The sequence below is a fragment of the Mauremys reevesii genome, linkage group 16 (genome assembly GCF_016161935.1).
Source record: "Mauremys reevesii isolate NIE-2019 linkage group 16, ASM1616193v1, whole genome shotgun sequence".
Taxonomy (NCBI): Eukaryota; Metazoa; Chordata; order Testudines; family Geoemydidae; genus Mauremys; species Mauremys reevesii.
In genome coordinates, this window is record NC_052638.1 from 5911570 (window position 1) to 5924306 (window position 12737).

At 58.1% G+C, this 12737-nt stretch overlaps 1 protein-coding gene across 1 annotated transcript in view; it reads left to right on the forward strand.

Moving 5' to 3' along the window:
* NRN1L (neuritin 1 like) overlaps nt 1–10784 on the forward strand; it is a 28907-nt gene extending 18123 nt beyond the window's left edge. The window contains exons 2-3 of the mRNA XM_039503446.1: nt 6764–6926; nt 8955–10784. Of these exons, the coding sequence (XP_039359380.1) occupies nt 6764–6926; nt 8955–9243 (452 nt within the window). The 3' untranslated portion in view covers nt 9244–10784. The remainder of the gene's footprint in view (nt 1–6763; nt 6927–8954) is intronic.
* The last annotated feature ends 1953 nt before the right edge of the window (nt 10785–12737 follow it).

Below are 12737 nucleotides of genomic sequence, written 5' to 3' on the forward strand. Positions count from 1 at the left end.
GGTATGTGGCAGCAGCTGGCTCGGAAGCTGTCATTGAATTCAGGGCTCTTGCTGGCCCTGCCGGGTTTGCGTGGGAATGGGGCAGTGATGATCTTATTTCTATCAAGAACCTAGTTCAGTGAGCAGTTTTCCTGTTAAATGTTTGTCAAAAAGCAATAAGAATCTTGACATATGAATAACTTGAATGGTGTATTTCAAAGTTCTAGAAAGGGTGTTTAAGCGGTTGTGACTGTCAGTATTCCTACGCTCACCCTTTTTACAAAACTATAATAGATTTTGTACAATGTCCAAAGTGAGGTATCATTTGAAAACTCATAATTTGCTGATCATTATTGTCTGGTAAAATGTGTGGCAACACAAAGTTGTAAGATTCTACTGTATGACATTACTGAGACATGTTCCAAGTTTAGAAAAGCAGGCATAAACCTGTGCCTCAAAGGCAAACTGACACCTCAGCCAGGTGTCCACAAAATCAAAAATGGAATATTGTCTGGTTAAGTGACCATTCTTTGGCAGGAAAAAGGGTGTGAGTAAGAAATGTACATTTTGGCAAAGAAAAAGCTGGAGGTTCCCATCCCCTCAGACCTGTCTCCTGAACCTCAGCCGGAGAGATTCTCAAAAAGAGAGCTATAAAAGGGAACAGATGCCCCCAAATGCTCCCCCCTTTCTCTCTGCTCATGGCATCAACAACACCTGAAGGACAAGAAAATTAACACTGAACTGGGGGTGGGATCTTGGCTGAAAAGTTTCCAACCAGTAAGCCTACCAGAGCATGTGGGGGGAGAAACCTTTGCTCTGAATTCATTTAGCTTGTTAAGTTAGGTATTAGATGTGTTTTATCTTTTTGTTTTCTTATAACCAATCCTGATTTTTATGCCTCTTTACTTGTAACAGCTTAACATCTATCTGTGTTTGAGCTAAACCAGTGTGTGTTTGGACTGAAGTGTTTGCGAAACTCCATTTGAGATAACAATATAATTTTCTATTAATGAAATGACGGCCTTTCTATGAGCTCGTATTGTACTGCCCAGCACCCTCCTGGCCAAGATGCACATTGCTGGGGGAAAGTCTGGGACTGGGAGTTTGCTGGTGTTGCCAGGCCATATAATTCAAGAGTGGGTTGGCTACAGCATGTCCCTGCCAGCAGGTATATGGGATCTTGGGGAACAATTACCACACGGGTGGGGTGCAAAATAAACTTTATTAAGAAAATACAAAAACAGGGAAAATTCAATAGTGAGGGGTATGGGGTGTTAAGGTAGACAATTGGGCAGGGGTTTCTTTTTTGGTAAACAGTAAGGGGGTTTCAATAGTGGGGTACAACACAGTAGGATACAATACAGTGGGTAATCAGTTAACACTGAGGTATGAATGTAACAGGTAGCTAGCGATTTCTATGTAAAAAGGTGTGTCACAGCAGCATATAACCAACTAACAGTTATGGATAAAATGTGTTAAATAACAAACAATTCCAGGTAAAAATGTGTCACAGTGGTGTAAATGTAGAATGTGAGGGGTACCAGAAAGGAAGAAAGTAACCAATGGGGTTTTATGCTAGAGATTTAAACTTAGTGAGACAGAGCAAACAGGTTGCAAGCTTAAGCAGCAGAGAGAGTGTAACAAGGTAGAAAGACACAGAGAAGCTGGGGTGTGTGTGTTTGCAGTGGGAAGACAGACAATTACAATTATACAGAACACAGCAAAATCTTATCTATGAGCTAACTTAACCAAGACTACACAAATTAAAACACAATGCAACAATTCTCTAAGCCTAACTTACAAAGTATAATGCTAAACTTAACTTAATGGGTGCACCTTATGCTAAGGATAGTTCCAGAGGGCTGAGTGGTGTGTGTCCAGGACACAGCTCCAAAGAGGGGGGGGGGTGACTGCAGCAGTGGATACAGCTGAAAACAGTCCAAGGCAAAGCCCACAGGAGCAGAACTTAGCAGCAGCACAAACTTATTTTTAGTGGCAGAGTGCCACAGAGTTTAAGAGAGAGGTTTTAGGACACAGACCAAGGTTTAGCTTGAGTCTGTGTGCTGGGGAGACAGAGCCAGCAGCCAGGATGGGGGGTGGTGGTAAGAGAGGTTTTAGGACACAGACCAAGGTTTAGCTTGAGTCTGTGTGCTGGGGAGACAGAGCCAGCAGCTAAAATAATAAAATAAAAGTATAGAAAGTTTCACAGAGGGATTCTTACCATCCCCCAAGGCAGCAACAGAGGCAGAAGCAGCAAGAACATCAGAAGGCTCGGTACAGTCTTGATAATCAGGAGATCTCTCAGGCAGCAATTCGTTTTTCGTGGGGGGGGGGTCAAAAACAGGGGTACGCTCAAAAATAAAACGAGAGCAGAGAAAGGACCCCCAGAACCCCTGGTTGATCAGACCAGGCAGCAATGCAAGAACCTTTCTGAAGTCTGTTCAAAAAATGTCTGTTTTTAAAGGCAAACCCTGGCAGCTTCCCGCCAGTAACTCTGATTGGCTCCCCCTCTTACAGGGAGGAGGGAGGCAGAGAAAAAACTGCAGGCAGCCACAGAGGCATGTTTGGACTAGCCCTGAGCCCAGAGGTATGACTCATGCCCAGGATCCTAAAAACACAAATGGTCTTGCAGCTCTGGACAGAGCCTACCCTACACCAAGCCCAGGTTTAACAAGGTGATAACAGGACTAACCCTTTGAACAGGGCAGTGGTCCCACTTAGCATAAGTGGCCATCCCTTTGAGAAGGGCAATGGCTCTGGTTAGACAACTTAAGGGGCCCTCCCTTTGAGAAGGGCAGAGGCCCTGGTAAACAACTTAACAGCCAGGGAGGGGCGGCCACAGGAGGAAAACAAGAACAAAATGGAGTAAGGGGACAGCTATAAGAACAAAATGGAGCTGTAACAGACACAGCACTCAGACAGTATAGCTGGGAGTGATTTACATGCTGGATGGAGACCAGGAGTGATTGCTCTCAGCAAAGCAGAGTAAAAGACCCCAGGTTGGGGAATTGAGGGGACACAACTGTCCATCAATCCAGACTGTAGCCTGGGGAATGTCACAGCAGTTTAAAAATTCCCATATTTTTTTTTAAACAACTTATTTTTTATAATCATTAACAAAAATCTGCACCTTTTAAGGCAAAATTGTAGTGCAGTTTGTTTTGACATTCCATGGGCTATACACACGACAGCAGTTTGTCATAGATCGAACTTCAGCAACACAAAGCAATTTTTTTTGTTTTAATTTTTAAATAAAGGTTTTAATACTTAAATTTAAGCGAGGGATTGAAAGAGCTTTGATGTCTATTAAAACAGGAGTTAAAGTATTTTGTATGTGGTTTAGGCAAAATTTGTTTGTTCTTTTAGTGGTAAAAATTGTCTGAATTCCGTTTATATCGATAATCTGTTAACTGACCATTGTGTTTTTAGTAGCATGGGAGAATCTGTCTCTCTTGGGGGCTTTGGGGGGAGCAGCGGTTTTTGCCGGTGGGAGTGGGATAAAAAGAACCAACGCAGAGCGGGTGGGTGTTGTGGGGCAGGATGGGGGCAGGATTAAAAACGTCCCATGCAGGGCTCTGCCCTAGGGTAGCAGCAGCTGGAGTCACATGATCTGAGCTTTGGATAGAAATGGCCTTTATATATAAAATGCTAGAAACTCAAGCAGGGAAAAGATCCACCTCTCGGGCAGCTCCTTGCAGCACGGTATCTCCAGGGTGTGCCCTGTCCTGGAGAGCCTGTCTCCCAGCCCAGCAGATCTTCTGCCAGGGACTGCTCCCTGACGGCCTACGTTTTCCTTTGCTCGTTCCAGCCCCACTCCCGTAGCATCCCAACGAATCCCTCTCCTCCCTGTGGTGCCCCCCCAGGTGTTCCTAGGCTGTTCTCACCCCGCCCTCCATCACTGGTTAACCAAGTGCCGCCGATTTAGTTCTGTTGCTTTCTCCTCCTGAGTTGATCTCAACCATTTGCTGAGCCTCAGGGGTCCTGGGAATGGAGGGGGTGGGGTACTGCCCCACCCCGCCCCAGGGAGTGGCACTGCCAGTGTCCCTTGGCACTAGTGAGTGTGTGAGGCCTGGGATCGCTCTGCCCACACCCCTCGATTAGCCCCATTGCAGATGTGCCAAGACTTGGAGCAGTGACCTCATGCTGACAGTGCAGTGTCTTGCTCAGCTGGAAGCAAAGGCAGGGAGATTTGCCACAGACCATGGCAGTGCCCTCACCAGCCAAGCCAGTTATCACAGCCTTGGGCCCATGTGTCCCCTGTACCTGTGCTGGAGAGTGGCCTGTGGGCATGGCACTGCGTGGCATTTGCTGGGCCAGTGAGCCGGGTCGGGAGTGGGCATGCAGGGGGTTAAGGCAGGTGCCACATCCCAGACCACTAGGAGAGGGTCCCAGGTGGTCAGATGGCCCCCCTCTCCTCCAGCATCGGCAGGGCAATGCTGTGCCAGGCTCTGCCCTTTGGCTGATGGCGAAGGTTAAATCCGCCTTATCCTGCAAGATCCCATAAGGCATCTTCTGTGGGGCCGAGCACTGGGAGTCCTGGGGGGGTTCCCCCCTGCCCCTGGCTTGTCTGTCATTAACCCAACTTCGTTGCTTTAATAAAGAATTCTGAGATTGTCCCGCTCCCCTCCCTGTGGAGGGGCAGCCCTGTCAGGGTGCTGCTTCTGCTGGTGCCTGGGCAGAGCTTCACAGACTCACGGAGCAGCCTGCCAGGCGCGTCCCAGGAGCTGCTCGCATCAGGGATGCGGGGGCCGGCCTCCTCCCTGTGTACGTGGGGAAGTCCTCGCGTCATGGCGTGATGCAGCACCTCACGGCTGGCATTCCTGCTCCCAGCGGGGTGCACTGCAGGACTCCCGCAATGCACTGGATTTGCATGAGGCACCAGGCTCCGGTAGTGCCAGGCCAGGCCTCCGGGCTGTACACTCAGCAGTCAACACTTCAAGCCAACACCAGGCAGCCTGGGACAGAGCCACAGGGTGGGTCTGCCTGCCCAGCAGTAAAGCATTCCCCATCTCGTTCGTCCCAGCCCTTCTCTAGCCCGAGGGCTGCTGCTGCCTGGACTTTCCCTGCAGGACCAGGCTCCAGCACGTGGGACATGGGCCAGGCCCATGGGGAGCCGGGGAGCCCACTCCTGGCTTCTTGCAACCTCTTTGGAGCACTGCTTTGCCCACTGCAGCTGCTGCCAGCGCCCCGGCCCCAGCGTAGCCTCGCCCATGCCAGAAGCCCCCTTGCTGTGGGAAGCTGAATGGGGAGACACCCCTGAGCTCGGTGGCTTTGGGCTCAGCTCGTTGGCCGGGAAGGAGGCTTGGGGAGCGAATGCAAACCCCAGACACAGACAGCTACGCGTGGGTGGGGTTTTGTCTGCAGCTCCAGCTGCTCCCGTGGCTGCCAGGGCTGGAGCGTGATGCGGACTGAGTTGGTCAGCAGTGGCAGCACCCCCTGCCCAGCAAACCTCCCCCGCTCGGGGCATGGAGGCTACCCAGTAGTACCAGCCTCCAAGGTGTCTTGGTGCCTTCCTTTCTCCTCCCAGCATCTGGCAGTCAGAGGCCTAAGGACACCCAGAGCATGGGGTTGTGTCCCAGACCATCTTGGCTAACAGCCATTGCTGGACCAGTCCTCCAGGAACTTTGTTAGTTCTTTTTTGAACCCAGTCATACTTCTGGCTTTCACAACATCCCCCGGCAATGAGTTCCACAGGTTGACTGTGCGGTGTGTGGAGAAGTCCTTCCTTTTGTTTGTTTTAAACCTGCTGCCTGTTAATTTCATTGGGTGACCCCTGGTCTTGTCTTGTGTGAAGGGGTAAATAACACTTCCCTATTCATTCTGCTCACACCAGTCATGATTTTATAGACCTCAATCATATCTCCCCTTAACCGTCTCTTTTCCAAGCTGAAAAGTCCCAGTCTTATTAATCTCTCTCGTATGGAAGCTGTTCCATACCCCTAATCATTTTTGTTTCCCTTTTCTGAACCTTTTCCAATTCTATTTTGAGATGGGGCGACCACATCTGCACGCAGTATTCAAGGTGTGGGTGTATCATGGAATTATACAGTGGCATTGTGGTATTTTCTATCTGATCTGTCCTTTTCCTAGCGGTTCCCAACATTCTGTTTGCCTTTTTGACTGCTGCCGCACACTGAGCGGATGGTTTCAGAGAACCATCCACAATGACTCCAAGATGTTCCCTGAGTGGTAACAGCTAATTTAGACCCCGTCATTCTGTATGAACAGTTGGGATTATGTTTTCCAATGTGCATGACTTTACACTCAGCAGCATTGAATTTCATCTGTTGTTTTGTCGCCCAGTTCAGTGAGATCCCCTTGTAACTCACAGCCCGGGATCAGTGCAGGGCTCTCCCACCACTGCCATGCAGCCTCCTCTGGGATGGAAGTAACTGCAACGTCCCATCGGCTTATGGGACAGGAGGGTCCGGAGTGGGCCACAGCGTGGGAGAGGTGTGCGGACTTCAGGCATGAGGAGGGCATTGCAGTGAGGGCAGCGTCCCTTCTACAAGCCCAGGATTCAATGGGGGGGGGCAGCCCTTCCCGGAGGGCAGAGCAGGGGGGCAGTAGCTCTGCCCTGCCCCACACGTGGCATGATAGTCCCTGTACACGCAGGCGTGGGAATGGGACTCTGACAGGCAGGAACAGTGAGCGTCTGGGGGGGCGGGGGCTGGGAGAAGCCCCAGTGTGGGGCCTAGGGGAGCTGGGGCCGGGCTACAGACCTGCCCAGCGAGGGCTGAGAGCTGGGGCAGGGGCTAATCAGTGACTCTTGTCCCCTGTGCAGCTGTGGCCGAGGATCCGGTGAGCACGGCTGGGAGGAGCTGTGACACCATCTACAAAGGCTTTGCCGGATGCCTCATCAGCCTGGGGGACAGCATGGCCCGGAGTGTCCAGAAGCAGCAGGAGGACAGTGGGCAGGACGGGCAGGAGCTGGACACCATCTGCAGGTGAGAGTAGCAGCGCCCCAGCCTCCCAGCAGCTGCCCCCCAGCCAGTGGGGATTAGGCTGTGGCGGGGGGCAAAGGGGGGAGCACTGGCGCTCTCGGCAGGCAGAACCTTTTGGACCTCAGGTCGATGGCCCAGGGGACAGGGGGCAGGTTCCCAGCCTGGCTCCTGGGGCGTGTCCTGTCAGCAGTGGGTCTCGCTGTGCGGGAATCTGGTGCCGGGAGGAGCCAGCTGGCCGGTGCGAGGAGGTGGAGTCCGGGAGGGCTGATCTGCACAGGACCAGGTCTCATCCTGCTCGTCGGCCGGGGGTGGGGGGGACTAGCCATGAGCACGGGGCTCTTCGCACAGGGACGCTGGGCAGCTCTTTCTAGAAGGTCTTCACTAGCCCAAGCAACCTCGCCAGCCTGGCTAGGGGTGGGGCAGAGCGGGGCCAGGCTGGCTAGGGGTGGGGCAGGGCAGGGCGGGGCCAGGCTGGCTAGGGGTGGGGCAGGGTGGGCGGGGCCAGGCTGGCTATGGGCCGGGAGGGGTGGAATCAGGCTGGCTAGGGGTGGGGCAGGCGGGGCCAGGCTGGCTAGGGGTGGGGCAGGGCGAGGCCAGGCTGGCTAGGGGCCGGGGAGGGCTCAGGCTGGCTAGGGAGGGGCTGGCTAGGGGCAGGGCAGGGCGGGGCCAGGCTGGCTAGGGATGGGGCGGGGCCGGGCCAGGGCGGGGCCAGCCTGGCTAGGGGTGGGGCAGGGCAGGGCCAGGGCAGGGCCAGGCTGGCTAGGGGTGGGGCAGGACGGGGCCAGCCTGGCTAGGGGTGGGGCAGGCGGGGCCAGGCTGGCTAGGGGCCGGGGAGGATCAGGCTGGCTAGGGAGGGGCTGGCTAGGGGCAGGGAGGGTGGGGGCCAGGCTGGCTAGGGATGGGGCAGGGCAGGACCAGACAAGACTGGTTATGGGCTGGGTGGGGCCAGGTTGAGTAGGGGCAGGGAGGGGCAAGGCTGGCTAAGGGCGGAGCAGGGAGGGACTGGCTATGAGCAGGGTGGTGGTGGTGGGGATCAGGCTGGCTAGGGGGCAGGGTGGGGAGTGGGAGACAGGCTGGCTAGGGGCAGGGCCAGGCGGGGATCAGGCTGGCTAGGGGCAGGGCCAGGCGGGGATCAGGCTGGCTAGGGGCAGGGTAGGTCAGGGCCAGGCTGGCTAGGGGCAGGGCCAGGCGGGGATCAGCCAGGCTAGTGGCAGGGTAGGTCTGGGCCAGGCTGGCTAGGGGCAGGGCCTGGCGGGGATCAGGCTGGCTAGGGGCAGGGTAGGTCAGGGCCAGGCTGGCTAGGGGTGGGGGGGGGGGGGGTGGGGCCGGGGGGGGGCAGGCTGGCTAGGGGACGGGTAGGGCAGGGCCAGGCTGGTTATGGGCTGGGTGGGGGCTAGGCTGGCTAGGGGCAGGGAGGCCCTGGCTAGGGGCGGTGGGGTGGGGTGGGGTGGGGCAGGGCAGGGCCAGGCTGGTTATGGGCAGGGGCGGGGCTAGGCTGGCTAGGGGCAGGAGGCCCTGGCTAGGGGCGGGGCGGGGTGGGGTGGGGCAGGGTAGGGCAGGGCCAGGCTGGTTTGGGGCGGGGCGGGGCTAGGCTGGCGATGGGTGAGGTGGAGTGAAGCAGGGGTGGGGCAGGGGGCTGGCTAGGGCGGGGTGGGGTGGGGCAGGGTAGGGCAGGGCCAGGCTGGCTAGGGGCAGGGAGGCCCTGGCTAGGGGCAGGGTGGGGTGGGGCAGGGTAGGGCAGGGCCAGGCTGGTTAGGGGTGGGGCAGGGCTAGGCTGGCGATGGGTGAGGTGGAGTGAAGCAGGGGTGGGGCAGGGGGGCTGGCTAGGGGCAGGGCAGGGCCAGGCTGGTTATGGGCAGGGTGGAGCCAGGCTGGCTAGGGGTGGGGCAGGGCCGGAGTGGGGCGGAGCAGGCCTGGGCTGGCTATAGGCATGGGGGGGCCTGTCAGTCGGTGTAACACACAGGTCACAAGGCCTGATCGCCATGGAACCTCGTGACCTTTGTCTCTGACTCTTCCCTCTCCTCGGCCCAGGTCCTGGGACGACTTTCACACCTGCGCCAACAGGGTCTTGTCCCGCTGCCCCGATGAAGCTGCTGCCATCTGGGAGTCGCTGCGCCAGGAGTCCAGGAAGATCCAGTTCCAAGGGAACCTGCACGACCTGTGCAGCGCGCGGGCCAGGCCGCCCGGCAGCGTGCGGGGCTCAGCCGCAGACGAGACTAACAAGGAGACCCTGCGGGGCTCAGCCTGGCTCCTCCGGCCGAGCCTGCTGGCCACCCTGCCACTCCTGGTGCTCACATCACTCCTGGTGCCCTTCGTCTAGCCAGGGAGCCGCGGCCAGGCTCCCCCTGCCGGCGCCAGGCTCCCCCTGCCGGCACCCGGCGCAGACTCTCGCAGGGCTGGCACCAGAGCCTGCTGCCCACGGGGTGTTTCCAGCCTCTTTCAAGCCAGCCAGGGGCTATGGGGCAACCAGAGGCCGGGTTCTCCTGGCACAGCCTGGGGCCAGGGGCATCGTGTCCCATGGGGCGAATGAGGCTGGAGCCCCCGGGGTCCTGTGTTTCCAGAGAGATCTGGATCACAGTGGGCTCCCCCTCCCCCATCGCCCTGTGCGCACAGCTCTCCCTGCAGGGACCAGCCTGACCCCGGCCCCACTTCCCTCGGCCCAGCCTGCACCGGCAGCTCTCCTGTGCCCCCCACGCCCACCCCCACCCCCACCCCCGGGAGTTGCTTTCCACCTGGGCCTGTCTCAGTGCCCAAGCTGGATCTTTGGAAAAAGGTTCGGCCCATGACTCCTCAGGCCGGCTGCCCCAATCCCGCCCCTACAGCTCTGCGGGCTCCTCTGCCTCCCCATCCCTGAGAGAAGCCAGAACGTGGCTCTGTGGAGGAAGCCGAGCCTGGGAACCTTCCCCCTGGAGCTGCTGCTGCCTCCAGAGGAGACGTCCCTCAGCTCCTTCCCCTTGGCCGCGGCTCTGCCGTGTGCTCTGCTCCCCTCCTCGCTCTGCTTCGCTGATGGCGCCGGCACGGAAACGGACCTGGCCTGTCCTGCTGCCACAAGCACTGGGTGCCGTAACAGCCACAACAGCCTCACCTGCAGTGCTGTGCCCCCAGTCAGGCCACCCCCATGGACAGTGAGGGGGCAGGACACCCCCGCACAGAGCTGACTCCTGCCCAGCTCGGCTCAGGTGTTGGCGCTTGCAGATGGGCATTGGGGCCGCCCTGGCCGTGGGCATAGCCCGGCAGGGGACCTGCATTCGCCATCTAGGAAGGTACCAGCATCCATGCCCATCACGTGCACCTGGCTTTTGAGGCCTGGAGCCTGGGCTTTCAGCACTGCTCAACGCCAGCCCCTCCCGTTGACAGCTGGAGGGGGAGTTCTGCTCGCTGTTTCCCAGGAGGCCCCGGGAAGCTGTGTGCCCCGGGGTGTGTGTGGGGGGGGGGGTTGGTTTTTACTGCCACACAAATATTCTTTAGTTGATTTAAACATGCAAAGAGTGACCAAGCCCATGTGAGTGTCGGGGCTGCCTGTCTCTGGAGGCCGGGCTTATATTCTCTGTCCTGGACCCATTCAGATGTATCTATATTTATATTAAAAGACACTTTTACATTTCGCTCCCTGTCTCTCCTGCAGTGACGTGTGTGGCTGCCGCTTGCCTCTGATTCCCTGGCCCTGGGTGGAGCGGTCGCCACTCTGAACTTAGTGCAGCTTTTGAAAACCTTTAGGAGCCTAAATACTTTTGGCAGCCTGGTCCTGGGGAGGCTGCGTCCAGGGAAGGTGGCCAATGCATGAGACGGTCCCACCCTAGGAAGAGTCTGCGTGGGAGTGGTGCCCGGGGCAGGTGGCAGGAGCTGCTGGAGAGGTGACCCAGCTTAGAAGGTGGAAGGAGCAGAGACCCCTGCTGATTAGCTGGAAGTGGGGCGATGCACCAGGCTTAGCCGTGGGGGAAAAGGGGGAGTAGGCCTGGCTTTGGGCGGCTAAAGCTGATACTAGCGCTGTTGGTGACTCAGCCTGTTTGGGGCACTGGGGCCTGGAGAGGAAGCTGGCTTGGGAGTGTTGCAGGGCTGGGAGAAGTTCGTAGCACAGGGAGGACAGGGCCACGGTCCCTGAAGAATGGGCCCTGCCTTCTCCCTTCCCAGGGGTGGGAGCAGGGAGGGGGTGGTATCTGCACCACCAGCCCTGGGGCTCCCGGAGAAAGCAGCGGTGGGCTGGTGACATCTCTAAGCCAGGTGGAGAGAAGTTCTTGGAGTGCAATTAATCAGGTCCCAGCAGCTTTCCATGCCCCAGGGAAGCACATTCCAGAGCGTGGCTGCCCCGGCGTCTGTCTCCTGCCCCCAATGCTGGCATGCTGGAGCTCACTTCCCTCTCAGCAGCGCTTGCTGTAAATGGCAGGTGCAAAGGGCCTGCACTGGCCCATCCAACTGGCTCTGGGAGGTGGCAGGGCAGCGCCTGGACCGGGAGAGGGCTGGTCGTTGCAGGTGGGTCCATGAAGCCAGAAGTCCAACCATGGGCTGGGGATGCCCCGAGCTGGCAGCGGCTGGGGTCCTGGTGGGAAGCAATGAAGGCATTCTGGGAACAGCTGGGCCCTGCTACGACCATTTCCCCTGCCAACAGGAAAGGCGCCAAGTCTGAGGCCCTGTTGGGGGTGGCGAGCCCCCTGCCGCAGCACAGGAGCCCCCACCCAACAGGAGCCAGCGACCCTCTCACAGGAAAACTTGGATGTGCTGCTGCTAAACGCCCAGGCCTGGAGCCCAGAGGCAGCGCCAGGTGTCTGTGGCCAGGCTCTGTCTCTGCCACGTGGGCCCTGCCCTGCACAGGTGCCAGCCTGCAGCTGCTTGATGGGTGTTCACCCCTGGCAGTCCGGCGCTGGGTGCAGGGCCCTGGCTGCCCCTGGAGCTTGGCTGAGATCTGAGACTGGGTATCTGGAGGAGGGGTCAGTGCCTGCCCTGTCTCTCCCACGGGGTCCTGCAGAACGAGAGCCCCTGCTAACCCCAGCGGAGGGTCTCCGCTCCAGCCCCATCACTCCAGCGGACACAGACATGCTGGTGCCCCTGGCCCTGCCTGGCAGGCTCTGGTCCATGGGGGCCGAGGGGAGCGGTGCTGTAGGGGCAGGGGACAGAGTGGGCTCCTCGTCCGTATGTAGAGGGGGGCTGGAGTTTCTGGCTGCCTGGGGCAGGATGTTGTGAGCTGGGGGGTGGGGAGGAATCTCTGGCCCATAGCCAGTCTGGGGTGGGGCCAGCTAGAAGCAGTTTGGGGGGCTAGTGGGGAGTGTCTCACAGCTCAGCACAAGGGGTAACTGGGGTTGGTTGCCCACTCGGGGGGTCACATGGCTCCGGGTTGGGCAGGTGCCAGGGCCAAGTTAAGGCTGGTTGTGGCATCTGAATTCCCTGATGCTGCAAACGGCAGGAACCCAGCATAGGCCGGCACCCTAACCACTGGACTCTCCTGCCCCATCCACCCAGGCAGGGCTGCCAGGACCTGGGACTGCAGCCTGGCTCCCAGTTCGAGCTAGGCGCCATTAGGGCGTGACGTCCATCACCCTGGGGCGGTGCAGGAGTGATGGCGCTGGAGCGTGGCCAGGGGGCAGGGAAAGCCAGCCAGGCCCCTTTCCCTCTCCCCAGGCAGGAGCACGGCCTGGGCATACCATGGGCAGTCGGGGATTTGCACTGCAGCATGATTTCCCCTTAAAGGGTATTAAGGGCTTTGCCTGGATTTAGGCTCAGCTTTGCCAGCGCTGCTTGCCCATAATGTAATTAATCTGCCTTCTTGCTTACATGAGCCTGAGCCCTCAACCCAGCCCCCAATTAGCCCCTGGCTGCCCC